The 25,909-nt window shown below is 46.4% G+C and overlaps 10 protein-coding genes across 10 annotated transcripts; 6 read left to right on the top strand and 4 right to left on the bottom strand.

Moving 5' to 3' along the window:
• Positions 1-20: 20 nt before the first annotated feature.
• V1512DRAFT_262355 (D-isomer specific 2-hydroxyacid dehydrogenase) lies at positions 21-1,227 on the top strand. Its single transcript, XM_066916253.1, has one exon. It carries the CDS (start codon positions 227-229, stop codon positions 1,187-1,189), a length of 963 nt encoding a protein of 320 aa, XP_066771508.1. The 5' UTR covers positions 21-226; the 3' UTR covers positions 1,190-1,227.
• A 430-nt stretch (positions 1,228-1,657) lies between these two features.
• V1512DRAFT_291049 (SEN1 N terminal-domain-containing protein) lies at positions 1,658-8,085 on the bottom strand (the record flags this gene model as incomplete). The annotated part of the gene is given in 6 exon segments (XM_066918242.1): positions 1,658-1,714; positions 1,734-3,457; positions 3,508-3,731; positions 3,776-7,459; positions 7,508-7,723; positions 7,775-8,085. The coding sequence occupies 6 exon segments, from the start codon at positions 7,912-7,914 to the stop codon at positions 1,658-1,660; spliced, it is 6,045 nt and encodes a 2,014-aa protein (XP_066771507.1). The 5' UTR covers positions 7,915-8,085.
• A 495-nt stretch (positions 8,086-8,580) lies between these two features.
• V1512DRAFT_253055 (uncharacterized protein) lies at positions 8,581-9,765 on the top strand (the record flags this gene model as incomplete). Its single annotated transcript, XM_066914738.1, has 6 exons — positions 8,581-8,748; positions 8,798-8,887; positions 8,934-9,039; positions 9,060-9,289; positions 9,331-9,444; positions 9,490-9,765. 6 exons carry the CDS (start codon positions 8,581-8,583, stop codon positions 9,763-9,765), a joined length of 984 nt encoding a protein of 327 aa, XP_066771506.1.
• A 764-nt stretch (positions 9,766-10,529) lies between these two features.
• Positions 10,530-13,993, top strand: V1512DRAFT_247537 (fungal-specific transcription factor domain-containing protein; the record flags this gene model as incomplete). Its single annotated transcript, XM_066914491.1, has 3 exons — positions 10,530-10,840; positions 10,942-13,454; positions 13,506-13,993. 3 exons carry the CDS (start codon positions 10,530-10,532, stop codon positions 13,991-13,993), a joined length of 3,312 nt encoding a protein of 1,103 aa, XP_066771505.1.
• Positions 13,994-14,263: 270 nt separating this feature from the next.
• On the bottom strand, positions 14,264-14,854 carry V1512DRAFT_275900 (uncharacterized protein). The gene has a single exon (XM_066917848.1). The coding sequence runs from the start codon at positions 14,683-14,685 to the stop codon at positions 14,395-14,397; it is 291 nt and encodes a 96-aa protein (XP_066771504.1). The 5' UTR covers positions 14,686-14,854; the 3' UTR covers positions 14,264-14,394.
• A 25-nt stretch (positions 14,855-14,879) lies between these two features.
• V1512DRAFT_224729 (AEX-3 domain-containing protein) lies at positions 14,880-17,756 on the top strand. The gene is made up of 3 exons (XM_066913794.1): positions 14,880-15,550; positions 15,599-16,179; positions 16,222-17,756. Exons 1-3 carry the CDS (start codon positions 14,981-14,983, stop codon positions 17,717-17,719), a joined length of 2,649 nt encoding a protein of 882 aa, XP_066771503.1. The 5' UTR covers positions 14,880-14,980; the 3' UTR covers positions 17,720-17,756.
• A 62-nt stretch (positions 17,757-17,818) lies between these two features.
• Positions 17,819-19,722, top strand: V1512DRAFT_262343 (RAM signaling pathway protein-domain-containing protein). The gene is made up of 2 exons (XM_066916252.1): positions 17,819-19,389; positions 19,438-19,722. The coding sequence occupies exons 1-2, from the start codon at positions 17,854-17,856 to the stop codon at positions 19,603-19,605; spliced, it is 1,704 nt and encodes a 567-aa protein (XP_066771502.1). The 5' UTR covers positions 17,819-17,853; the 3' UTR covers positions 19,606-19,722.
• Positions 19,723-20,036: 314 nt separating this feature from the next.
• Positions 20,037-21,592, top strand: V1512DRAFT_262341 (Adenylosuccinate synthetase). Its single transcript, XM_066916251.1, has 2 exons — positions 20,037-20,257; positions 20,310-21,592. Exons 1-2 carry the CDS (start codon positions 20,159-20,161, stop codon positions 21,483-21,485), a joined length of 1,275 nt encoding a protein of 424 aa, XP_066771501.1. The 5' UTR covers positions 20,037-20,158; the 3' UTR covers positions 21,486-21,592.
• V1512DRAFT_224723 (transmembrane amino acid transporter protein-domain-containing protein) lies at positions 21,507-23,164 on the bottom strand. Its single transcript, XM_066913793.1, has 2 exons — positions 22,716-23,164; positions 21,507-22,673 (listed from the first exon to the last, which is right to left on the bottom strand). The coding sequence occupies exons 1-2, from the start codon at positions 23,117-23,119 to the stop codon at positions 21,587-21,589; spliced, it is 1,491 nt and encodes a 496-aa protein (XP_066771500.1). The 5' UTR covers positions 23,120-23,164; the 3' UTR covers positions 21,507-21,586.
• A 77-nt stretch (positions 23,165-23,241) lies between these two features.
• Positions 23,242-25,285, bottom strand: V1512DRAFT_262332 (hexokinase-domain-containing protein). The gene is made up of 8 exons (XM_066916250.1): positions 25,081-25,285; positions 24,906-25,029; positions 24,826-24,851; positions 24,714-24,782; positions 24,445-24,668; positions 24,361-24,393; positions 24,122-24,315; positions 23,242-24,071 (listed from the first exon to the last, which is right to left on the bottom strand). The coding sequence occupies exons 1-8, from the start codon at positions 25,117-25,119 to the stop codon at positions 23,299-23,301; spliced, it is 1,482 nt and encodes a 493-aa protein (XP_066771499.1). The 5' UTR covers positions 25,120-25,285; the 3' UTR covers positions 23,242-23,298.
• Between the last annotated feature and the right edge of the window lie 624 nt (positions 25,286-25,909).

Raw genomic sequence — 25,909 nt, 5'->3', positions numbered from 1 at the left:
TTTTATCAGAATTTATAAGGGTTTAGTGTTGATATTCTTTTGTTAATACTTATTCAAATCAATTCCGATACGCATTAAATAGTAAGTATAAAGTATAAATACATAATAGTATCACTCCAATTAGTCAACGAATACGTCGTAATACTCACTGGCGTGCAAACTCATACAGCGAGCGTAAAAGGCGTAGGGCGAAAGCGTACGCCGTACGTCTCTCACACTTCAAAACATGAAAATCGCAATCCTCGACGACTACACCTCCGTCGCGCTCTCGTCCGCAGACTGGACGCCTCTCTCGGCTCATGAAATCACAGTCTTCACAACCCACATCGCCGACGAATCCACACTCGTGTCCGCACTCGAGCAATTCGACATCATCTGTCTCATGCGCGAACGCACCCCGTTCCCGCGCTCACTCTTTGCCCGCTTGAAAAACTTGAAACTTCTCGTCACGACCGGCTTACGAAACTTATCAATCGACCTCGCTGCCGCTTCTGAGTTCAACGTCGTGGTCTCCGGTACGTCGTCCGGAGGGAACTCCACCGTCGAACATACATGGGCACTCATCCTCGCTCTCGCACGCAATATCCCCGCCTCCGTCTCATCTCTACACCAAGACCATACATCATGGCAGTCAGGTAGACTCCCGACCGGACTTTCAGGCAAGACCCTTGGTCTGTACGGCCTTGGAAACCTGGGCTCCAAAATCGCCCGTATCGCGACCGCATTCGGCATGCAAGTCATTGCTCATAGCCCGAACTTGACTCAGGCCCAGTGCGACATTGTCAACGCGACTCTGGTCACGAAACAAGACTTGCTCGCGAAATCCGATTTTCTATCTATCCATGTCGTGCTCTCGCCTCGCTCGGTCAACGCAATTACGGCTGTCGACATCGCGACCATGAAACCGTCTGCATTCCTCATCAATACGTCCCGTGGCCCGATCGTAAACGAACAAGACCTGGTCACCGCGTTGGAGAATAACATCATTGCAGGCGCAGCGCTTGACGTCTTCTCAACCGAACCAATCCCGCATGACTCAAATTTACGCTCTCTCCCGACTCACAAGCTCATCTTGACTCCTCACATTGGTTACGTCTCGGACGAGTCCTACGCAGTGTTCTACTCACACACGGTAGACAACATTGTTAACTTTATAGCTCATTCCCCCGTCCGCGTCTTGAACTCGTAATATGTACATCAATATTATTTACATCTCATCGTCTCTCGTACCGTCTATCCCCGTCTCTCCGGTCACGCTGGTCACGCTGGTCACGACCATAATCACGTTCGTAGTCACCCCGCCGGTCGTACTGTTGATCACTCTCGTACCCACGCTTTAAAGGAACACTACTGACCTCGTAACCCCGGTTCCGACCAGGCGCCCCGGTCGGCTGACGCACACTCTGAGGCATCGATGGCTTGTGCAAAAAACTCGGCAGGTCAGATGTCGCTGGTCGTGTCCACGGCGGATTCACCGCTCTTGGATCTTCACCTACTCGCGGTGCCTGGCCTCCTCCTTGCGCATTTAGAGGTGTCGGTGCCGGTGCCGTTCGAGAAGTACCCTGTTCTCGCTGTATAGGCACCTGCCCAGCCTGGGCCGACATCCCCGAAAGGTCGCCCTGCTTCGTTCGCGCCGGTTTTACTTGAGCTGCCGTTGCTACTCGAGTCGCAGACGGCCCCGGCGCACGCTGTGCTTGCGTACTTTGTTCTCGAACTGTCGTTGCCGCCTGTACCGATCGCGCAGGTACTACTTGAGGTGCAGACGAAACAACCTCTCGAGGCGTGTTTTGCGCTCGAACAGGAACAGTCTGTACAGGTCGCGATCCTGACGCCTGCGTAACCTGCTCACCCTGTTTTGGTCCTCCTGCCAACGGAGCACGCGCCCGTGCCGTATTCTGCTCTCGAGAAACAGCGGCCTGCTCTTGCATCAACTCCGTACTGGTCGGCCGGAGCGCCGTGATACGCCCGTTATCATACTCAGACACCAGCCCACGCCTAACCGCGTCCTCAACCAATTTTCGCCACACGTCGTTCGTGACCAGACTCTGCATGTTGCCAATGATCCACAGCGACGACTTTGCTCTCGTCAACGCGACATTCATCCGCCGCACGTCGGCCAAAAACCCAACCCCTTTGCTTTGCCCACCGTCCGCACGCACACACGACAAGATAATGATCTCCTTCTCTTGTCCTTGAAATCCATCAACCGTGTTAAAATCAATCCCCGCAACACCAGACATGCCCAACGCAGACCGAAACGTGTTGCGCAGCTCAATCAGCTGCTGCTTGTATGGCGTCACGATCCCAACCCGGCCCGTGAAGTCCATGTTTGGAAAACTGTCGGTCAGCTTGCGGTACAGCTCGAGCGCGCATAGCGCCTCGGCCCGATTGAAGTACGAATGCATCTTGCTCTGCTGCTCACGCGAGTTAACGTTGAAAAACCTGTACGGCCCAAAAACATGACTCAGACTGTGCCACTCGGCTTTCGTGTGCTCCGGCATCCCGTCGCCGTCAATCAGTTTCGAGTTGTAAAACTGCGCACTCGGGAACAATGAAATGGCAGGGTGCATACGGTACTGGATACTCAGCAAGTGCACCGCAGACGGGAAGTTCTTCTGCACCCGCACAAACAAACTCTGTTCGTAGTTGAACTTCGACGCGGTCTGTGACAACACGGTCGGCGGCAACTGGTTCGGGTCACCAACCATCGCGCATCGCACACAACCGTACTTGAGCGGAATCAGTGCCGAGATCTCAACACACTGCGCGGCTTCGTCAATAATCACAGTCTCAAATGTCAGCGCAAGACTAGCCAACAAGTCGTGCCCGGCGCCCGACAACGTCGCGCACACAATCTCGGCACCGGTCAAAATCCTGTTTTGAATGTTGCGCCGCTCAATCTCGTTCGTCCGTTTCACGACCGCATGCCGGTCTCGCTCGTCGTCCAGCCGCTGCCCGAGCGCAGCTTTCTTGGCGTTCACAATCTCACGCTGCGACCGCAACTTCTCCCGCACGTCCTGGTCATCGGTGTTGTTGAGCTTCTTGTCAATCTCAGCCCGTTCCGTTAAAACTTTATTCAACTGGTCGCGCAAAGTGCTCTTTTCACCACCGCTCTTCTTGTTCGCGTCCTGCTCGAGCTTAACCGTCTCGGCCTCAATCAACTCCTCAAGTGTCAAATCACGCACAGCAGGATTGATGATATCGCTTCGACCCAGTCGCACAATCTTTGGGAAAAAAATCTCTCCCGCACTGTTTCTGATCCCGTTCTTCAACCGTAGCAGAATCTCGTCCACCGCAGCATTACTAGGCGCACACACCAGTATCCGCTTGTGCTCGACTGGCGCAGGCGATGCTGGTCTCTGTGGCGCCTTCTGCCCCGGCATCGTGATCGGTATACCCTTCGATTTCGCAGTCGTCAACGTCGCTCCAACAATACCCAGAATGGTTTTGGTTTTGCCTGTAGTGATTTAGCATGCATCTCACTGGTGGGTCTGCGTCTTAACGTACCCGTTCCCGGTGGTCCTTGAATCAACGTAAACCCGGTACTCTCCATGGTCGCCAGAATAGCTCCAGCCTGAGGCGCATTGACGTCGTATAACCGTTGTGTACGACGGATGCTGTTTGCGTCCGGTCGGATCGCTTGGGCCGGCTTGGCTTTTAAAATCGAGTCTAGCAAGTCGTAGTATGGCAGCCCCATCAACGAACTGTACTCCCGTTCAATCGTCGTCATACTGGTCGTGTCAGCGTCATTGCTCAGAATCAATTAGCTCCTTACCTAATCACACGCAGTGCGTTCAGTTCCGCGCGTGGAAGTAAATTCCGCGCCATCTCTGGCTTCGGCAGACACCGCAGACATACGTCGTGCAGGTCCGGCTCGCTCGAGCGCTTGACTTCCTTAATTTTAGCCAAGCAGTTGACGTACTTTGGATCCGGCATCATCGGTTTCCTGTCCTTCCCTGCCGCCTTGCCGCCTGCTTGAACTTCTTGGTCGTCAGGCACATACGTCAAAACGATTACATCCATATCTCCTAGTTTCAGCGTATTTAGCACCTTCGAGTCAATTGACGCGTAAAGCTCAATGTAGTCATCGCAAGACACGCGGTTCGTGACCGACAATCTAAACGGCTTATCCTGGCCCTCCTCTTTAGCCCTGATGATATTCTGCACGCACTCCAGCATTAGCAACGGCTCAAACACTGCTTTGTACTCCATCGCGGTACTGAACTTGTTCGGCACCGCGCGGTATTTCGACATATCGTTCCCGACCTCATCAGACGGAAGATCGTCCTTGCTGTGATAGTCCCAACGCAAGATTCGCTGGTACAACGGGTCGACATTGACACGCAACCTGGCCCGCATATTGCGCTCGTTCCGCTCCTTCTCTGAAATCGCAGGCGGCCCAAAATTGTTTCGTCGCGCTGCCATGATCGAATTCGGCACTCGAAGTGGCTGTGGTGCGAGCCGGGCTGCCATGACCGGCTTCGGTACCGGCCGGTTGTGCTTGCTCAACGCAAATAGTGAATCAACATCGCTGTCACTGTCCTGGTCGTCTGACGACCCGTCGTCGGACGGTGTCACCGTTGCCGGTGTTGCCGGTGTCGTCGGCGTCGTCGTCTCACTCTGAGCTGGCACCGCCTTCACCCGGAACCCAGGTGGTCGAGGTGGGTGCACGACATCGTTCGCGCTCGCCGCACGCGCGGCATCCAATCTCTTCCTCGCAATTTCCTGTCGCCGCGCGTCCAGCAAACTTGGCTTCGGTCCTCGAGAAACCTCAATTCGTGCTTTCTTGACTTGCGGCACACTCGTCTGCCGCGACATCTCGGTTGACTCGAGCGCTTTGACCATATTGGCCTCTTCGTCCGATTCAAGATCGTAAGATTCCTGCTTTTCTGCTTTTGAAAGCCACGGATCCAAACTCGTGACTGTCTTAATCGGTTTAATTTCTGCGACAGTCTGAGGTTGTTCTTGTTTAATCTTTTCTGATTTTATTACTTCCGGTAGCTTTGCTGCGTCAAACGCTGTGACTGCAATGACCAAGTCGTAGCATTGTCCGTCGGTTAAGTTACTGAAGTGACTATCAGTCTGTCGAGACAGCTTATCTAGTTTCTTAAATATGTCATGCGGAACCTCAATGTCGGTGCGGGCCATCTCTCGCAGAAACCCGCAAACTAGTCGGACACAAACTTGCAGCAGTGCTGAGTCTGAAAGTCGCAACCACGGACACATCTCTCTCAGTGGTTCTATCAAAGTCAACAGCAGTTTGTTGTCGTTGCGATTCTTGGTTGGAGAAATGTGTTCCATCTCGCCTGCCGCGTTCTCGCTTAACGCTTGTTCCATCAACTGTAGATTTGAAAACATATCTGACGATAATTCAAGCACGTCGCGCATGTAATCGACCATAATTTCCTTAGGATATGCGCGTGCCCAGTTCAAAGTCCGGCGAAATATAAACGACAGCGATCGCCACACGGCCGACCAGAACGAAAACGCAGCCGTCCGTACCTTACCGTCAGGAATACTGCTGTTGTGCAGCGCCACGTAACCCGTCCGAGAATCAAACAACAAATTCGCAACGTCCATTGTCAACCGGACTAGCTTCGGCACCGGACCGAGTCCGAGATCGCCTGAAATAGCGCCGGTATGGGTCAATGTCGAGACGTAAGCCGCGAGAAAGGGCGCAGGATTTGATCGGAACAATCCTTGCAAACATTCCATACGACCAGACGCATCGTACGCCTGTTTGACAATTTCAAGACTATATCTGGATAGCCCGGCATGGGCTGACATGGACAGAGACAGTAAATTGCTTACAATCTCTGGAAATTCGAGAAGCTCGGTCTTAATTTTGGACGCAGTGAAATCACTTATTCTTCTGAGTAGGTCTGCTGCCGCGTTCAACACCTCATTTATCTTATTGCTAGACCGTTCGTATTTTTTCAAAGTGAGTGCAATCAATTTAGTAGACGGACTGGTGGCCGACACACCGCCCAAACTGTCAGTAGTCCGGCTGATCATATCCGCGGTCTCTGCCAAATGAGTTCGAGACTCTCCAATCGCATTCACAATGACTCTTGCAATATCAACGTCGTCCGCCCGTAACTTGGAGGTCAATGCTTCCCACACATTTTTACCATAGCTCACCATTTGCGGCGTGCTTCCGCGTTCTGCTGCCGACGCATCAGTCTCGGCTTGTGAAATTGTTGCTGCAGTGATTTCCTTTTGCTTCTGAACAGCAACCGCTAACGTTTCCGATGTCATTGCGGCACTTTCGTCTACAGCCGACATGCAGTCTGTCTGTAGACATAAAACCAACACTTCGCGAGCAAGTTCTGTGACTAAGTTTTTGCTGAATGAATGCTGTACAATCAAAGAACCATAAGTTTCACTAACTTCTCGAGCTTCCCTCCTCATAATTCTATCCACATTTTTTCCATTAAAAAATAAATCGTGAGAGCGATATTCTAGCAAGATTTTAAGAACATTAAAGCCGGCATCTGTGCACCGCAAGCGAAGATCATCCCTGGCAGTACCGAACTTCGATGGCTCTTGATACCGTCCCAAAAAATGTGATACTAACACCTTGCAACATGATAGCCGAGTCGATCCTGATATAGAAAGCGAGAACGGACGCACCCAATTGAGCAACTCTGCTGTACCTTGTGCTGTCGATGACCGCAACTCGCCTTCAAATGCAATCGCACCATGCTGCCCCAGTACTAAATCGGGCAACGACATTGGTATAAATGGTTGTGATAGTTGCCAAAAATCTTTATCCAAAACGCTGAGTTCAGCAGCAAACGCATTGAGAAGAGCATGTATGCTAGCAGGAAATGCCTGCAGATCTGCCCATAACAACTTTACAATGCTATCTTCTGAATTAGTAAACATGCTTTCCTGGTCGCCTCCGCAACAATGCCGTATGAGAACAGACCGGTCGAAGCTTCTAAAAATGAACCCCATTGCCTTCCAAAATGCTTCCACGTCTTTGGTTTTTCGAGTAGCAACACTGTGCATGTAGCGCCCAATTATATCTTCATGATATGCACGCCGAACGCATGGGTCAAAATCTGCTTCCACAACTTTCTTAGTCAACATTTTCATTGACTTTTCTGCCCATCGTACTAGATCTGGCTCGTGTATCAAAAACAAAAAAGAAAGCATGGCTGGGACAACTTCTTTCGACAATCGTAAAAACCTTCCTCCAGCCTGAACACCAAAAAATACCGATTTGAATGCAGTTGCCAATTGGGGTGAAAGCTCAAGAAGATTTGGTGCATATAGACATTCATACAACGCATTAAAACACTCTGATATTGAGTCGCCAGGGATCGGTTTATTTGAGTTTGTTTGCAATGAAGCTCGACATTTTTCAGCAGATGGTTCTAAAGATGTAGTCACACGATCAACGTCCCACTTGTTTAGTATACCCATGAACTCTTCTATACTGTCTCTATCAAATCTGCCTCTGTGAGTAACCTAGACCAACTGCTCAGCTAGACTGACTTACGCTTGCTCAAGTAATGTCTTTCGCATGGAAAACTTTGCTTTCTGATATGCCTTTACGCACAAGAAGCATTCTTTCAAGTGCTTCCCAGCTACCGATTTGAGCCATGTTAGTTCCGGAGATTGTGGAAATGCAAAGACTTGTAATGCAGTTATCGTGACTTTCCTTCGTTGCTCGTTACAAAACAAATGAGAAGTAGAAGGTAGCTTTGTCAAATAGCTGAGCTTCAGTTAGCATTTCATTAGTCAACTATATATCACTAATATTTACGCAAAACTCTCCTGTATAGCCAAGTCTTGTAAGCCATTATCATCTGGATGTTTATGACTTTCTTCAATCACAGCAATTACTTGAGTCAACTGCCTATCGATTGCTGCCTTGTCTGAATCGTGTCCAGACTTGCTAGACATGATTTGCTCTTATGATTGCATACACCAAGCTACAATATCAGACGAGTATGAACAAAAATCTAACAAGCCCGTTATTGTCTCTCGTCTACTCTATCTCAATACGAATAGAAACGATCCGGCTGCTGGACAGAGCAAGACGAGTATAGAGAACGTGTTTTGACTAGGCCCGACCAATGTCAATTTACGCGGTTCAAAAACGTTGCACGTGACTTTGCGTGTATACGCGTTTTAAGGTTATCAGTCAAACTTTGTAGTATAGCGTGTAGTACATTTAAGGTTTCTATTTATGAGTTTAGTTAAAACGCGTCTTCTACTAATCATCGTGATTCGACGTGTTTTACCCATCAATTGAGTGACAGACATGTTCAAAATCCTTTACATTACATTTTGGCATGTTGCTTGATATGGCATTGACTTGACAAATGTAAAGCACGATCAATAAAATAGAGTTAACTAGAACAATTACTGATTTTCATAAGTTAGTCAGTTCGACAACAGTTGAAATTACACTCAATAACACCATACAGTCTAAAGTGAGTAGATCGCGCTCTAAAGGGTGAAGGTGAAGAGCAACTGAAAGAATTGGGTGCATTGTAAACATCACAGGTTCACCACGTTCACTTAGTAAGACGCTCACCAAGCAAGAACCTATTTACGCATGAAAATATGAAAAGATTAAGCAGTTTTGGCATTCCAGAGCCATTTACGACTGACTATAATCAGCACAAGCTACTAACGAACGCGTCATGGCAAATAGACGTGCCTTTGGCTCTTGAGTCTACTTGGATCAAGGAATGGAAAAATGCTACTATCGTACTGGCACCTTATAGTAATGTAAGGCTCTACCTTGTTAGTACTCAATTCAATAATAACATCGAGCTAGATTACATTTACTATATCATTTACAGTGGGAAATATTGAAAGCAGTATTGATTTTATAGAGACGTTAGGGAGAGCTATCTCTACTTCAAATGTATCTGAGCATACTTGAGTATTGCTTTATAGCTAAACAGTAATAGTTTTGGCAAGAAGTCGACATTGAACCAGTTTTAATGATTCCTAGTCAATCAAATACCCGACTCCAAGGCACACTTTACAGTCAGAATCTGTATTCAAATTCATACGGTAGCAGCTAACTTGATTAGTCCAATTCACATCAGCGTCGTCAGAATTTCATAATTTACAAAATATAGAGGATATCATGATAGCTCGGCTCTATAATCTGTCAATTGCGTTTGAATATTCTTTGATCGAATCTGAATCAACAGCAAACATTGATGATTTGTTAAAATTAACAGACACTGCTCTAAGAATCTTGATCGTGGACAAGCTTTCCAGGCGGATCCCGATGATATTCTGTCCAGGATATGCTAAAGTATGTCACATAAAAAGGTCATGACAATACTCTAAGTATAGACTATCACAAGTCGAATGCAACTGGTAAATAGCGTTATAGCTCCAAGTATTTCACGTATTCTGGACCGTCGCAGAACTCGTGTTACAGTTTCACAATCTGCTGGTACTTTCTTGGTACATATCAAAAAACTACTTAACTTTTTATTGCTAACAAAATAGACACAAGACCAAATTCCGGCCACTATCGAAGCACAATTCTGGAAAGTTTTAACATCCTCATTACAAGAAACAAATGTCGATAGGATGAAATTGGTTAATTATAAAGTACTCATCCATTCTACCGTCATCCTAACCTTTGCTGAACAGAATCAATTTCTCAATTTTGATTGCTCAGTTAGTACCAATCAAATGCTATCTGATGTCAGTGAACACCAAACAGCAAATGCAAACTCGGAAGATTTAATACTTTTGAATACGTCATCTACGGCAGTCTAAAAACGGTGCAAATTGGCTTGCTTAATTAAGCACCAAAGTTATAACAGCCGCGCACCCATCGGCATTCCGGCACGGGAAGAGAGAAGAAGCACAGAGCCCTCCTTTTTTTTTTCTTTTTTTTACCTGTGGCAGAAACTTTGTACTAACCAGCTATTCTTTTCCTGACGTTGAGCAGCACTAATTTGACTTTTGACAGACGTAAACCGGCTTTGAACTCAAACAAGCTGAAATTCGTTGAATCATCTTCAAATTTTAATCGAGAACTACGGATTTGCGGAGATGGTATTTTAGATTTGGCATGTACCCGAACGACATTCAGCCACTGCACGTTTGATCTGTTTTTGATCTTAGACAGACCGATATCGGGATCGTGATTGAGTTAGTTTTCTTGCTTATTTTAGTGCAGTTCTGCAGTTCTGTACCATTTTTTTTCAGCCCTCGTCGGCCGATAGTCGTTATTTTGACTCCCAATCTTAACGGATATCAGCCACTAACGCTACGATTGACAGGTGTTTATTGCACCAATATACACATAGTAAAAATCCTCTCTCTGTGAAGTTGCTCCGCATCGAGGATTTTGGCTCTTGCTCGAGCCCGCTTCTTTTGCACTTTTTGTATTTGAAAAACGCACCCACCACTTTTCATTAATTACGAACTTAAGATTGATTTTTACTTCGCTTTTCTAATTTATTCAATCACACTCAATCAAATCAGTATTCTATACTGTTCAAAATTGAATATTCAAATAAAAGTAGGGACGCGCAATGAAGGCTGGTAAAGACACCGGTGCTCGTCCCCACAAGCGTTACGATGCAAAGGTTTTGGGTGACTATGAACAACAGCATCAAGATCATGACCAAAGTATAGAGACCGGAACAAAATCAAAAACATCGTCTGCTTCTACTGGGTCAGGCCCTGCTCCAACACATCTTACACGTATCATTTCTGCTTGTTCAAGATGCAGGGCAAGGAAAACAAAGTGCGATCAGAAATTCCCGTCTTGTTCGGCATGTTCAAAGGCTGGTGTTGAATGTGTTGGTCTTGACGCCGCTACTGGAAGAGAAATCCCTAGAAGGTATGTCTCTTTCTATGTTTCAGTAAATCTCATGCTGTTCCATTTGAAGACTTCCGATGAGAGAACATTTTGGTTTTTTTCTAGTTTACTTACGCGTTCAGTTACGTTTCACATTTGGAAGATCGAGTGGCATTTCTTGAAATACAGTTACAAAATCAAGGCATACCAGTTGATACTACTGATACAAATTTACGTCGTGCGCAGGTCGCCAGTGGTGCTGCTGTTAATGTTGACCAATCGATACCGGTAAATTCACAGCCAGGGAAAGATGTCGACTCACTTGTTTCAACTGTTGGTTTGGTCTCAATGAAAGGTTCAAGTACACTGACATCTCCTTCTTTTCTTGGGCTATCGTCCGGTATTTCGTTTGCACGTCTGATGTTTGCCGCAGTCAAGTTGAGAGGACAAGATGTGCCGTCGTCAGCCATGTCAATCGCATCTTCAGAACAGCCAGACATGACTATTCAACATAAACCAGTTCAGATCCAAGCTGTGCCATTACCTGCCAAAGACGTGGCAGAAACTCTGCTGGAGGTGTTTTTCAATCAATCGAATGCTCAGATTCCTATTTTCCATCGTGACGATTTCATTCATGACTATTTTGAACCGGTTTATGGCCCATACTCTGTCCAGACTAAACTTGCAAATCTGAATAATGTTCGTAATGATTCTGTTTCGCCAACGTCAAATGATCCATCGCCCAATGGAAGTTCGAAATCTTCACCTGCAGCTACGACAGTCAAGTCTGAGCTCTCTCCTTCAGCAGAAGTCAAGGACGAAGAATTTGTTTCTAATTCCAATGGCAAAAACATTCATGAACATTCGGCAAATTCTCCAGAAACGCAACGCGCTCTTTATTTCCTCAACTTGATTTTTGCCATTGCTGTCGCCGTGCATCAGCAGCAATATCCGGCTCTGCTTTGTGAGTCATATCATACTGCTGCTATGAAACATATTGAACCTGTGTTCGCTTCGCCTGATCGCCTTGAGTCTCTGCAATGTATTTTATTGCTTGGTCAGTACTCTATTATGCGTCCGGCAGTCCCAGGTGTATGGTATGTTCTTGGTGTTGCACTTCGGCTCTGCGTCGATTTAGGACTACATGTTGAAGGCGGAGTCAAGTCATGGAGTGGTACCAATATAGCTCCCAAGAACGGTCAAGGAAGTTTGAAGGAATCTGAGCGAGTGAGTGCACGGATTTTAGACTTGCGACGACGATTGTTTTGGTGTACATATGCCATGGATCGCCAGGTGTGTGTATACCTGGGGCGACCATTTGGTATCGCGGATAATAGTATTAAGGTTCCGTTTCCAAGTGATCTTGACGACGTTTTTATAACCACCAGGGGTATCACCAACCCCCCGGAAGACACCCCCCCGTCTTATAAGCAAGTTGCTGTTCACATTTTCCAGATCCGTCGACTACAGTCAGAAGTGCAAACAATTCTTTATGAGCGTGCAGAGTTGCCTCGTCGATTTGCAACGTTGAAAGAGTGGCAGACAAACATGGCTCGACGGTTGGAGGAGTGGAACAATTCAGCACCAAAGTCTGCAAAAGACATGAACTGTAATTTCAATCTTTATTTCTTAGATCTCAACTATGAACAGACGCGGCTGTTGCTGCATGGCATCTCGCCTGCCATTCCTCGACCATCTGTGGAAGCTTTTTTCATTATCGCAGATGCCTCCGAAAAGGTCATTCGAGCATACAGACAGCTACATCGAGAAAAGAACATCAATTACACTTGGATGGCGGTGCATAACTTGTTTATGGCCGGTACGTCGTATCTGTACTGTTTGTATCATTCCAAGGAAGTTAGGTCACGTACTCGGATGGACGTGATTGATTTTAACACAATGGCGTGCATTCATGTTTTGACTGCCATGGTGGACAAGTGCGACGCCGCGTCGGGCTGCCGTGATACGTTCGAGCTGCTGACTGCTGCCATTTTGCGATTGTGTTATAATGAGAAGGCTGCTGCTGGTGAGATCTCGGCTCCTGTTGCTGCAGATGGTGAGGCTCGTAACAGACGAAATGCGACACCGCCGATCCCGCCGTCAATGCCGCCACCAGCGAAACGATCAAAACGTTCGTCAAAGCCGTCAACAAGCTCTAGGCAGCCCGCGATCGAGTTGCGTGTGCCGCCGCAAGGGTTTCAGCCCATCTATCCCAGACAGCCAATACCGTCGGGTATGGAGTACGTGCTTGAAACAGCTCAGGATATATCACCGACGAGTATGTTGCCCCAGCAGCCATTGGAAGCATTAGTGCCGACCATTACGACCCCGAACGGATCTCAAGTCAGCACGCCGGCTTCTACAACGTCGACTACGGAATCTATGCGTACGTCGGGACAAGGAGGCTTGTCGCCGTTTGCGTCTTTTGAGTCAAATACTTTGCAGTGGATGACGGACATGGAGCCTGATCTGGATGAGATTTTCCGAACCGCGGCAGAGATCCAGGCTGTTCCGCCTATGCATGGGAATTTCACGCATCCTGTCGCGTATTCCGGTAACGTTAGCGGGAACACACAAGGTGGTGGGTATGCGTACCAGTTCAGCCCTGGAGCTGCAGTTCAACAATTTAGTGGCCAGTACTTTGGTATGGTGGATGGTAAGTCTCGTTGTTATTTTGGTTCTAAATTGTGTCTAATTTTGGTGAAAGGTCCGCCATCTGGAGGAACGACTACTTCGCCTGCTGATTCTAATGGTAGCGTAAATTCAAGTGTGAATTCTGGCACTCCAGCCGTTTCGCCCATTGCGAGCAATTGGAGACCTCCGTCGTTCTCAATGCCGCAGCGGCAGTCACCAACTCAACCGCCTCCAACTGGTGGCATGTATGGTCCACCGTCACAGGGACATCAACAGCAGCAGCAGATGTTTGATGACGAGTACGACGGCCAACGAATTTACGAAATGATGTATGAGTTGCCTTCTGCTTCTATCTGGGACCAGTTTTTTGCTGCTCCTGGAAATGCCAATTTTGCGTCAATCACTGGGACGACCGGGTTTGGAGGTCTAAATAATGTGAGTCCGGGTAATATACCACCTCCGGTGCAGTCAAATTTGACGTCCCCATCACAACAAAGACAGTCAACGCAGAATGGAACTTACCGAATGCCGTTCTTCGATGGTATGAACATGCAGACCTAATAGACTTCTTATCGGGTTCAATTGTGGTTTTCTTTTGTTGTTTTTCTTTTCTGTTTCTCATTGTGCTTATCGGAGATCTGGGAACCGGTTTGGGAGGTGCAATATATGTTTGAATTTCTTCAGTTTTTTGATTTTTTGGTGTTTTGACACGTGTATAATTCTTGCGTGTGTATTTTGCTTTATTGATGTGATTTTATTTTTGAGTTAAGCACGATATATATAGTGCAAGACTTTGAGATCTGTACACTATATAATGGATTGTAACAAGCATAGTTATACATAATTTGATAATATTAAAATAATTACATTCGATAATAAAACACAAAAACCCCTAAATTAAAGCAACAAATTCCGTGTTTTCCGCATTAATCACATTCAATCAATAAAGTGTTTCATTTCGGTCAATAAACATAATCTTCAGGTTCAATAGTACCTTCTTTACTGGTGTCATCTTTCACGACAGGTCGAGCAGGAAAATCCAGATTTGACGCACCGGCACCCAGTGAGCCTAATTTTCTTGCATTTGCTTTCATCAGCTCTCGTTCGTCTCGGAACGCGTAGAGTAAGAACATGCTTACAAGCACGAGCGCTATTACATATAATAAGATCTTTCTGACAGCACGAGACTTGAAGATTGCGCCAATCGACACGCGTTGGCGCGGTTGAAATGTCTGGGTGTAACTTGAACTCATATTTCAAAGTATCGCAAGCTGTAGTTTGTCTGATTTGCTCTGTTGGCTATAAGTGCATACTACACCGATTCAGTCGCGTGAGTCTATTCGCGAAAGATACGAGAGAGTGAGAGCCGAGACGCCGGTCGCCGAGCGTGCGGCTCAGAGGGTTAGTACGTGTAAGCCGCAGCAGCTAACGACGGGCCGCGCGCAGCCATTTTTAGAGTGTCACAAAACGCCAGCAGCGTACGTCAGTTCAGATACAGTCAGGCACGGCCAGGGTTGAGAAGTAACATACACTACGCCAAAGGGTATTATGAGCGTGGTCTCTGGTACACAAAATTATCCGATTGCAGACTTTTTTTTTATTGCTGGTATAGATCAGGCTGGGTTAGAGGCGTTTGTAAGGCAGGATCAAGGTGTTAATGATAAAGATGATCAGAGTACGCAAATTGCTGTAAATGAGGTGAATAGGGGCAATACAGTGATTAGGAGGAAGGTTACATTAGAGAATGTTGCAGAAGATGGCGAGGTCACACTTGTCAATACTTCGTTCGATCATAATGAGCTGACGACGTTGCATAAAGTGAACGCTTTACGACTAAAAGAGGCAACACCTCACAGCAAGAAAAGGCTATATGGACAGGTTCGGAGAGTATCAAACTATGGCTCTGTAGTTTCGGTGCCAGCATCAATATCATGGCCAGAAAATGTGCATCCGTTAGATCGAAAGCTGGATCCGGTGCTTTTGGACGTATATCCTCGCGACCAAGAGATACAAGCGAATCGAGGCAGATTGCCCGAGCACGTCCCAATGTTTGCGTTTCCAGATGATGTGCAGATACAATATGCAGAATCAAGGCCAATTTCTACGTGGCACCATTTTGTGTGTAAAGTCGATTTTTTACTTGGACTCTTGCTAATAAATATTCAGATTATGACAAATGAGAACGACGAAAAACGATACGGCACTTGTGTGACAATATGGATACCGCTACCTACAGATACTGCGACGGCCGCTGAACAGCTGAGCGAGCAATGGTGCGAAAATCATGTTATTTCCAGTGACCTCGAGGTGGCGGCTGATTTAAACGAGAAACTCGTATCTCATAAAGCACGTTTATCACAGCTACTTACAGAGATATTGACTATATCAGATGAGGATAAAAAAGAAAGATTAAAAGATGAGATTGCGGCCACAGAGGAGTATATTGGAATGACAAGTGACATCCTGCAATCGCTGCATCCTCGAGTGCGACACGCTGTGAGTGGAAGCGATAAACGGGTCTTGATGTGGATGCCACGAACATATGGTTTGCTATCACGAGACGAAAATACGCTTTCGTTCAGGCTGGAATGGCTTAAAGTGCTGCTGTATGGGGAAGTTTGCGTGCGTGAACAGCCTGGCTGGTCGGGGCAACGTGTGCCAATGGAGTTTGCTATTGCTCAATTGCTAAAGGAGCAATATATACTTAATTCTGGATATCAATTGAAGGTGAACATGGGTAATGTCACGTAAGTACTTTCCGGTCTCATGATGCATTGCTAAAGTTTAAGGCTGTATGCCAGGCATCACGCGGCAAACGAACTACCAGGATCGCGAGATACTGATCTTTACGGTTTGTTTCGATGTTTGAGCGTGCGGTCTATAGTGGAGCTATTAGAAGCAGTTTTGGCAGAATGTCGGATCATACTTGTGTCAAGCGACCTCGCAATGCTGACATGTGCAGCTCGCGCAATTGTATCGCTCATATACCCGCTGAAATGGCAGTCGCCACTGATACCGGTTCTTCCAACTAGATTACGTGCCTGTCTTGAAATGCCTGTTCCGTACATAATTGGGTTGCATCGGACTGGATCAGAACTGCTGTTGCCGGACGAGGATTATGTTCTGTGCGACTTGGATGGAGACGCTGTGGTTTCGTCATCTACGCCACCATTACTTCCAGCTTCTGTACGGAACAAGTTATTTGCATTACTCGAGCTATCGGCACCATTACACAATCCTCCATTTTCTATCGCACATGGCACGCCTAGATATATTTCTGAAGCCTTTCCTGAGGACGCGCATATCATCGCAGATGTGGATATCATGACGTTAAACCCCTCCCAACAACGGCTGGATAAGCTGGTGGGAGAAAGCAGTGCAGCGTATTTATCTACAGACAGGTCAGCTAAGCCATCTGCACCGATATTGAACGTGCCTGAATTTAGTGTTCGGGCGAGATTATCTGCAAACCCGTTACCGACTCGAAACGCTAACGGGGCGCGGAAAACTATTAGCGTGGCAATGAGTTTTAGAAACTTTGCTGTGATTAATCCAGATGAAGGAGTAGACTTGCATTCATCTCACTCTTCACAGTCATCGGTGCTAATGCCAGATGACAGTGTACCGACGACAAAGGTTGATATACCCACTACCGAAGGCCATATATTCCAGGCGTTACAACCACAAGACAATCTTCGATGCATCGTATGTTTAGATGGTATAGCGGCATCTACGATCGCTGTTTGCCGTGAGTGCGGTCTGGAAGTACATAAATGCTGTTTACGCACTGTTGTTTTGCCATGCCTTCCTATGGTTTTCCATGCGTCTCGAGCGCGGGCAGCTTTCGTACGCTCTATGGCTACATTATTTTTCAACTACCGCCGTTTTTTGGTACCAGTTACTGCACAAAAAAACGACAAAAAATATATGTTCGATAAACAAGCTTTCTTGAACAGCATGCAAAGAGACCGCTTGCCCTATTGTCGCTTTTTGCTGCGTACCCAAAGTGGTTCAGAGTTTATACACCAGGCTGAGTTGGGTTCTACATTTAGTGTATTTGACGGCGTCGTCGAGTCTCGGCGTAAACGAGGATTCAAAGGTAAACTGACGCCAAAGGCAGCACCACCAACTCCGCTGGCGCAGATGGTGGAGTATCGGACGAGCGAGGCGCCGGGGTATGGGTCTAGTGAGAATTACGTGGATGCGATGAATAGCTTAAATCAGTATGTGAACGGCAGGTTTCCATCGCGGTTGGAAGAGGATATCATGTGTAAATTTACTATGTAGTTTTGTACAGTATAAAATAGAACCGGTTCAAAAAGCGGTTTGACCCTGGTTTAAGGGTCTCATTGGGGCGTTCGCGGATCCCCTAAATAAAAGCAGAACAGAACTCATCACGGACCTGAGCGACGACATCACCAATGGCATCACACGAGCCAATGGAGCGGTCTCGAAGCAACAGCGAGTCTGTTGTGAGCGGGTCATCACGGGCTGCAAAGCGAATGGGGTTTGTGGTCCGCCGGAACCAGGATCTGTCGACAGTGTCTGAATCCAGGTCGGTGTCTGCTCGGGCACCTCCACCGCAATTGCCGCCGCTGCTTGCGAACGGGATTCCGCCAAACATAGCGAGACTTGCGAACGGGACCGTAAAGCAGCCTGGTAGACGACATCATCACGCTCGAGGTGTGTCGCACGATTCAGTCATGGAGGCATCGCATTCATCGTCAGAATCTAATTCAGCACCCGCAACATCAACAGCAGGAGCCAACAAAGGCGAGGAAGAATCTGATGCTTATTTCAGAAGACTATCTGTGCTTCAGGAACAAATGTCGCCGACCGCTATGGCGTCACTGTCTCTGGCTGCGTTTTCAAGTCAAGTTGTTGAATCGGCTAGAAGTGTACTATTCACACTTTCTCAACTTGTCCCAGCAGTTCGTCAGTTCTTGGTGTTTTGTAATGATAAGAAAGTGTCGAGTACACTGAACGGTGTGTTATATACGGCCAGATTAAAAACAGACGCGCTTTTAAAGACACTTGAGCATCATGATGCTCTGCTCTCCCCTTCAGCTGCCAGTAGGCGAGCACCGCCAGCAGCAACAGCAGTCGAACCGATTATACATGCTACCATCACGTGCATTGGATCTTTTCGACACATAATCTCGTTGATCAATGTCAACATTGCTACGTTATCTGTGCATGCAGATATCCGACACATGCGATCTTTCTTTTTGATGTCATTTGGTGCGTTGGCTGAAGTCAAGAACGCATGGGCAAAACTGCTACCGGCGTTAGCAGAATGCAGAGTGCCAGTGGCAGCATACATGTCTAGCGAAGCTCATGCGATTTCAGTACCGTCTACAGCGTTGACCTCGCCTGAGCAAATGCCGCCTCCTGCTCTGCCACCACAAATGCCACTACCGACTCCTACGCCATTGTCAATGCCTGCACACGCACCGCTGTCAATTCCTCCTCCTACACCATTATCGATGCCTATCCCTACATCGCTACCACTTGCAACTCCGTCCATATGGCCGAGCAAACCGGCAGGTATAATCACGAGCATGTCGACACCAATCAGTGGTGTTGCGTCACCTATTGTTCCTGGAAACGGGCTGTTTCTGCCAGCCGGACTGTTTAGTCCAATGCCACCCACAGTGTCTACGCCAGTGAATGAAAACGGTCCATACGCGTTTCATTTTTCAGTCGAGCCTTCGACATCGGACGAAGAGCTGTTTGAACGAATAAATGCTGCTACACAATCAGCTTTGAATGTCCTCACGCTTGTGCATGAAGAAGTCCAAAACGCAGGAGCAGATACAAAGATGCGAGAACTGACTAGTATGTGTGATTATGGTCTCGAGGCTACAAACCGGCTTCGGATCAGACTTACGAGCATTCGAGGGGCAGATGCAGTTGAACGGTCACGGTTTGGAGAAGATACAAATGCGTTTGTCAAGGTATGGTTTATTGAATACTCGAAAAATGCAAAATGCTAATTTGAACAGGGGATTATTAGTATGCTGGAGTTTACTAAAACTATATTAAACGATTACCCGTTTTTAAATGAAGCTAGACCACAACTTTCTTCATTAACCCGGGTCACTAAGGAGGTTTTGACTGTGACGTTAAAACCTGCGGAGAAATCCGAGGGTAAAATGTCACCGGAACGATGATTTATGTGCGTATTTTGCGAGGCTTTGGTTATAAGAAAAATGGCGTCTCGGTTTGAAATTATAAAGATCATGTAGAAATAGAACTTATATTTGAAAGTAACGGCAGAATAACAGAAAATGGAGTAAAAAAAGATGTGGCCATCGAGCGAACCAGGCCTGTTTTCATAGTCAAATTCAGGTCTGGATTATATATAGCAATGGCAATTAACAGTTGATCTTCGTCTAGCCATTTGTGCGAATATTTCGAACGGAGCAACATCGAGGCCGCTTGGTATTCCAGACGGTAGTTTTATATGTAATGAAGAAGAAGAAGAAGAAGAAGAAGAGTGAGAATTGAATGATCTGTATATTTGAGTTTAGCGTACATCTCAGTATTGCCCACTTATTTACCCGGTCGTGCTAAAAAAATTTAGTTAAAATGACTGCGACGGCTCAAAACATGAATTTACAACGCGATGCCCACTCCTCGCAAGCTCTTTTTTCACTTTTATCCCCCGCAGTCCTCTCTTTTTTTACTGTTCAGTTTGAAGAGGTGTTGTCATAAAGTGTTGTAATGTCTACTGTTGTAATTGGAGCTCAATGGGGCGATGAAGGTAAGGGAAAGCTTGTCGATATTCTCTGCGATAAAATCGATGTCTGTGCCCGATGCCAGGTACGCTCTTTAACCTAAGCTCAATTGTCTTTTTCTAACTGTTTTGTACTAGGGCGGAAACAATGCTGGTCACACAATTGTCGTCAATGGTATAAAATATGATTTCCACATGCTGCCATCTGGTTTAGTTAACCCGGACTGTGTTAACCTTGTTGGATCTGGTGTTGTTGTCCATATTCCGTCTTTTTTCTCTGAACTTGCTGCAATTGAAGACAAAGGTCTAGATGCGACCGGCAGACTTTTCGTCTCGTCGCGTTGCCACATTGTGTTTGACGTACATCAGATTGCGGATGGGCTTCATGAAGCAGAGTTATCCGCCGGCGCTCTCGGCACAACCCGCCGCGGTATTGGCCCAGCTTACTCTACCAAAGCAACTCGGTCTGGTATTCGTGTCCACCACCTGGTATCACAAGAGCCTGGTGCCTGGGAGGAGTTTGAGTCTAGATTTCGGTCACTTGTTTTGTCGTTCAAGAAACGGTATGGTGAGTTTGACTATGACGTTGAAGCAGAACTTGTACGATACAAGGAGTTGGCTGAAAAGTTCCGTCCTTATGTAACCGATGCGATTGAGCTCATGCACGAGGCTTTGGACTCAAAAAAGCGGGTTCTTGTTGAAGGTGCTAACGCTCTCATGTTGGATCTTGATTTTGGCACATATCCGTTCGTGACTTCAAGTAGCACTTCAATCGGTGGTGTCTGTACCGGTCTCGGGATTCCACCCCAGAAGATCTCTAACATCATTGGTGTCGTGAAAGCCTACACGACCCGTGTCGGTGCTGGTCCGTTCCCTACCGAGCAACTTAACGAAATTGGTGAAGAGCTGCAGACGGTTGGTGCAGAGTACGGTGTTACGACCGGCCGTAAGCGGAGATGCGGCTGGCTTGATCTTGTCGTCGTGAAGTACTCTGCCCGGATCAACGGATTTACTTCTATCAATATCACCAAGCTTGACGTTTTGGACGGGCTGGAAGACATCAAGGTTGCAGTCGCGTACCACCACAAAGGAAAGCGACTCACCAGCTTTCCCGAGGACTTGCGGGTTGTCGAGCAGGTCGAAGTTGAATACGTCACTCTCAAGGGCTGGAAGTCTAGTATTGCTGACGTCAAGAACTACAACGACTTGCCGGAGAACTGCAAGGCTTACCTGAAGTACATTGAAGACTTTGTTGGCTGTAAGATTGGATATATTGGTGTTGGACCTGCCCGTGCGGCCATGATTGAGTGTTAAATTTAGAGATAAAGTATAGGACATAGTGTCGAAAACTGATTGTTTTATTAGTCTAATTTCCCATGAACGCCGGTAAAATACATCAAAACTTTTAGAGTCTTTTAAAATGCCTTTGTGATTGTCATGACGGTAGACACAATCATGACAACGACCCCAAACCCGACACATGCTATAGGAGCCAGTTTCTGCCTGAGAGACTGTGTGTTTGACCGCGCCAATTTCAAGTAGCACAGAGGCGGAAGAATGTATGCGAGCATACACGCCGAAGTCGACCCGACGACCTCAAGCACGATGCCGAGACTACTGGTCATGAGCGCAACTACTAGTGTCAGGATTGTCAGGCCGGCCGTGGTCGCGTTGTGCGCAAATGCTGACGGTTCGGGCGGCCGCAACACGCCGGACTCGTCTTCGACCTCGGTCTGAAACGACGACGAGATATAGTCTAGCAACACTTCTCTGCAGACGAAAATTTCAAGCGGGAAAGTGGTGAGCATGTTAAAGCCAAAGCAGAACCGGGCCAGGTTGATGAACAAATTGTTGCTAGCAAAGTTATTAAGCACGTTTCCTTCCGTCTTGTCGCGAAATGTCAGGAATCCAGCCAGCGCAAGTACCATGCATGCCACCATTGACACGCCGGTGCTCCAATGCGTGACCTTTGCAAACCGGTCGAGTGTTGGTTTCCTCAGCGCGCCGTAGATCAAGAGCGAGTTGTGGTGACACACAAACGCGAACGAAATCACGCCCATGCCTTGGAACACACCCTTGTTCATGGTCAGTAACGGGACGGAAAAGTTACCGTGCTGGTCGGATGGCAGACGAATGCCTTCGACCACTACGGCGAGAATGATAATCAGCATGCTGATCAATGCTAACAACGACGCCTTCGCCAAGTTTGCAATATTCTTGCTCAAACTCAGCGGGAACGAAATAAACAGCACACAGATAATCATCACCGGGCTTCTTTCGGTCAGCAAATCAATGACAGGTATAGTCGCAGCGGATGGGAAAACGGCAGACACGACGTGTGGGATTGTATCACCAATAATGACTGTAAATGCAATTGAACCGCCAAACGCAAACAGTCCTTGAGCAAGCGAGATGGTAAGATAGCCCGCCCTACCAAAACAAGCAGACACTGTCGCTTGATACGTGTTCGTGCCACTCAGTTTGGCATTCACAACCATCAACCTGTTGCGTCAGCTCTATAGCTACCTCAACCTCTCGTCCTACCTAATAGTCCAGTCAATGACAAACGTAAGTGTTACCAAAGCCACAACACCAGTTATCAATCCACACTGCAGTAAGGCATATGGTTGTCCAATAATGCCAGCGCCAATGATACTATTCGCCATATTCATAAACGCCATCTTCATCCCGTTCTTCTTCAATCCAACCTCCTCATCTCCCCCAGCCATAAGAACTGCTGGCGCAGAAATGTTCGAGAGCAATCCTTGTCGCGGATTAAACTCCTGGCTCATCTCCATCTGGTTCGCAGCAACTGCTGCCACAGGCGCATTGGCTGGGTCGTAGTCGTCAACTTGATACACACCCAAGTCGTCGTCGGAAGAATCTGAGTCTATACTAAATCGACCTCGACCTAGCATCGGCCGTTCAAAAGATTCTCTAGTCGTCATATTCTAACATCTCCTCCAGTCAGATTGGTTGATTGCTTCTATAATATATTCGCTTGTCGGGAAACATTGTATCGAATTCAGGGGCTTAAGTCACGTGCTACTAACTTCTACAGCAACAACTTATAGCAGATAGTTATTTTTATTTTGGAAGTAAAAATTACAAGTACTTGGTTGTGATATTACTTCACGGTGGCAAGGTACTTCTCGCGAACATCAGGTCTCATACCAACTGCCTTCCCTTCCTTCACGCGCTTGACAGTCAACGCGGCAATCAACGCTGCGCCGACACCGCTTCCGTCCTCAGCAGGTTGGACCTTGACAGGATACTTTGACGGTCGGAGATCTTTCCAGTCAAGCATCTCAGCCAAAGCCTGAGCGCCACGCTCTTCAAAGTGTGGATACTTATTAAACACGGAGCCGTCTGCGCCGACATGGCACGCTTTGATTCCCTTCTTCATGCAGATGGCGGCAATGCCTGTGGCTGACAACCGAGCGGCACGAGTGCCAATCAATTCTGCCAAGCGACGCAAAAGTTTTCGCTCTGGCTCCGTAGTGGTGATATTGAATCTCGACTCGAAGATATCTTGAACTTCACTCAAGTTCTCAAATGGGTCTTCCTCAATCTGGGAAAGCAAAGATGCGTCAATCGAGTATGGCACTTTCAATTTCGAAACATCCTGCTTTTCAAAAATAAGTCCCTGAGTATGCATATCGACCATGACCAGTCTGTGAAGCTCGCCCAAGTATAAGCCCGCAATCATCTTTTCAAAGCACTGCTGGTTTGGTCGCGGAGACTCGTTGTCAATCTGAACGTCGTAGGCGGTTCGCGGGAGAATCAAATGCTCGTTGTCAAACGCACCCCATTCGCAGTTAATGGCCATCGGTGTCTCTGGATCCAGATCAACCAATCCCTCAAGTTTAGGGATGTTCTTTACAACGTCGAAATAAGCAGCTAATACATATTAGTATTGTCGAATAGTTTGTACAACGTCCTAATCATACCGTTGCAACCGGTACCGAAGATGACACCCATTTGAGTTTCGGGATCAGTGTAATTGGAAGCGACCATTGTGCCGGTAGTATCATTGATCAAAGCAGTCACTTTGACTGGTACCTTTTTCTTTTGTAAAGCCGCCTCAAACATGGGCTGAACATCATGACCTTCGACGTCATCAATGTCGAATCCTTTTGTCCAACTAAAATATTAAAACTAGTACTGGTAAACGACTAAGCAAGCATACCGTTGCAAAATTCCGTTGTTAATTGCAGTTTGTCTGTTGACTGATTAGTCTTAAGTAGCATATGTAAACCATAAGAATACATACGTGCAAGGATAACTAAATGTGAAGCCAAGATGCATTTCACTAATATTCCCATCGGGATGGTGTGACTGCAAGAATTGAAGGAGGCATTCTGCAATGTAGTCCCACAGCTGCTCTGATGTTCCAGTCTTCATCTCAGGAGGCATATGGTATTTTGACTGTATAATGTCGAAATCACGATTCCCCAATAACGTCACTTCACAAACTCGAAGATTTGTGCCTCCCATCTAAAGAGATCAGAATGATCAGTCAATGTGTGAATAGTTACGTACATCCAAAGCAAGATAAGTGCCACTTTCTGTTCCATCAGGCATAGACATGACCCATGTAGGAATCATAGGCTTATTCATCAGTTTAGCTCTGTAAATGTGATTCTGTGCTTACTATACTGCCACCCTCTTTCGACAATCCTGACATCCAAGTCAGTTCAAACGACTCAATTGTACACAGAGCATTCAACGTACCTTTTTCGAGTTCTTTTTTGAAGTGCTCTGCAACTGCCTTTAACTTCGCCGTGTCGACTGTAAAAAGCATTTCCAATTGAGCAATCTGTTCGAGCAGATCTCGAGGCACATCAGCCATAGATCCCTAACACCATCTTTTAATATCTTTTTTCTATATACAATATTTGCACAGTACCTTTCGAGAAGGAGGCTTCTTTGGACCTAAATGAACCATATTTTAACTGAGTAATAAATTGTCTTATTTCTATTTCTATGATGAGTTGAGAAGTTAAGATCAAACTGAACGAGTGAAATTGAATGAGCTCGAAATTCTACTTGGAACGGCATATCACACAAAATGGCATGACGTCAATGCAGCCCGACAGTAGCCGATACATTGAATGCAACAGAATACATTATTGTTTGTCAGTTATTCCAAATAAAAACGCTTTAATTGCTTTATATGCCATATTTAAGATAAAATTAATCCATTCAATATACACTTAATAGGAACATGTGAGGGTACTGTTCTAAACGTTATATTTAATGCACAACGCCATATAAAAGATGCATCGATAATATTAACTAATCTATTCTATCAACTATTAAACTAATTCATTGAGTTAAATCAGCATTAATTGGTCCTCTAGAGTGTTTGATTTGACGATATCAAGTACCAAATCTCGTAATGATCTTCAAGGGTTTCGGTTCACTAATACTGATGCATATCTAAGCATGCACATTAGACTGAGTGAATTGTGCTATATGCTCTATCAATATTTAATTACTCAAAGATTTTAAGAACAATTGCTATTCCCAAACATAATTGATCTAGCCGTCTGAACGGCATTCATGATACAAATCCTTATATCTTGATAATAACCCTGATGCGGCTGTTGACTCAGTCAGCATGTAACTAACGCCATTTCTGGCATTCACTGCACTTAGACCATTGAGTATATATCTAGTCGTTGCTGTTGCAGCTATGCTATATATTTACTGCTTGTAGTGTTCTTATTTTGCAA

The sequence above is a fragment of the Lipomyces arxii genome (genome assembly GCF_038497795.1).
Source record: "Lipomyces arxii strain Phaff 12-163 unplaced genomic scaffold V1512scaffold_7, whole genome shotgun sequence".
NCBI lineage: Eukaryota > Fungi > Ascomycota > Lipomycetes > Lipomycetales > Lipomycetaceae > Lipomyces > Lipomyces arxii.
Note: the sequence above shows the minus strand (reverse complement) of the source record. Positions and strands in the feature narration are given on the sequence as shown.

Bases quoted from the DNA above. Each gene is read 5' to 3' on its own strand.
- V1512DRAFT_262355 (XM_066916253.1), top strand. From the start codon at position 227: ATGAAAATCGCAATCCTCGACGACTACACCTCCGTCGCGCTCTCGTCC.
- V1512DRAFT_275900 (XM_066917848.1), bottom strand. From the start codon at position 14,685: ATGAGTTCAAGTTACACCCAGACATTTCAACCGCGCCAACGCGTGTCG.
- V1512DRAFT_224729 (XM_066913794.1), top strand. From the start codon at position 14,981: ATGAGCGTGGTCTCTGGTACACAAAATTATCCGATTGCAGACTTTTTT. The intron at 15,551-15,598 runs GTGTGTAAAGTC...ATAAATATTCAG, and splicing joins TTTCTACGTGGCACCATTTT to ATTATGACAAATGAGAACGA. The intron at 16,180-16,221 runs GTAAGTACTTTC...CTAAAGTTTAAG, and splicing joins GTGAACATGGGTAATGTCAC to GCTGTATGCCAGGCATCACG.
- V1512DRAFT_262343 (XM_066916252.1), top strand. From the start codon at position 17,854: ATGGCATCACACGAGCCAATGGAGCGGTCTCGAAGCAACAGCGAGTCT. The intron at 19,390-19,437 runs GTATGGTTTATT...TAATTTGAACAG, and splicing joins ATACAAATGCGTTTGTCAAG to GGGATTATTAGTATGCTGGA.
- V1512DRAFT_262341 (XM_066916251.1), top strand. From the start codon at position 20,159: ATGTCTACTGTTGTAATTGGAGCTCAATGGGGCGATGAAGGTAAGGGA. The intron at 20,258-20,309 runs GTACGCTCTTTA...GTTTTGTACTAG, and splicing joins ATGTCTGTGCCCGATGCCAG to GGCGGAAACAATGCTGGTCA.
- V1512DRAFT_224723 (XM_066913793.1), bottom strand. From the start codon at position 23,119: ATGACGACTAGAGAATCTTTTGAACGGCCGATGCTAGGTCGAGGTCGA. The intron at 22,674-22,715 runs GTAGGACGAGAG...CTGACGCAACAG, and splicing joins GTCATTGACTGGACTATTAG to GTTGATGGTTGTGAATGCCA.
- V1512DRAFT_262332 (XM_066916250.1), bottom strand. From the start codon at position 25,119: ATGGTTCATTTAGGTCCAAAGAAGCCTCCTTCTCGAAAG. The intron at 25,030-25,080 runs GTACTGTGCAAA...AGATGGTGTTAG, and splicing joins AGAAGCCTCCTTCTCGAAAG to GGATCTATGGCTGATGTGCC. The intron at 24,072-24,121 runs GTATGATTAGGA...AATATGTATTAG, and splicing joins CTTCGGTACCGGTTGCAACG to CTGCTTATTTCGACGTTGTA.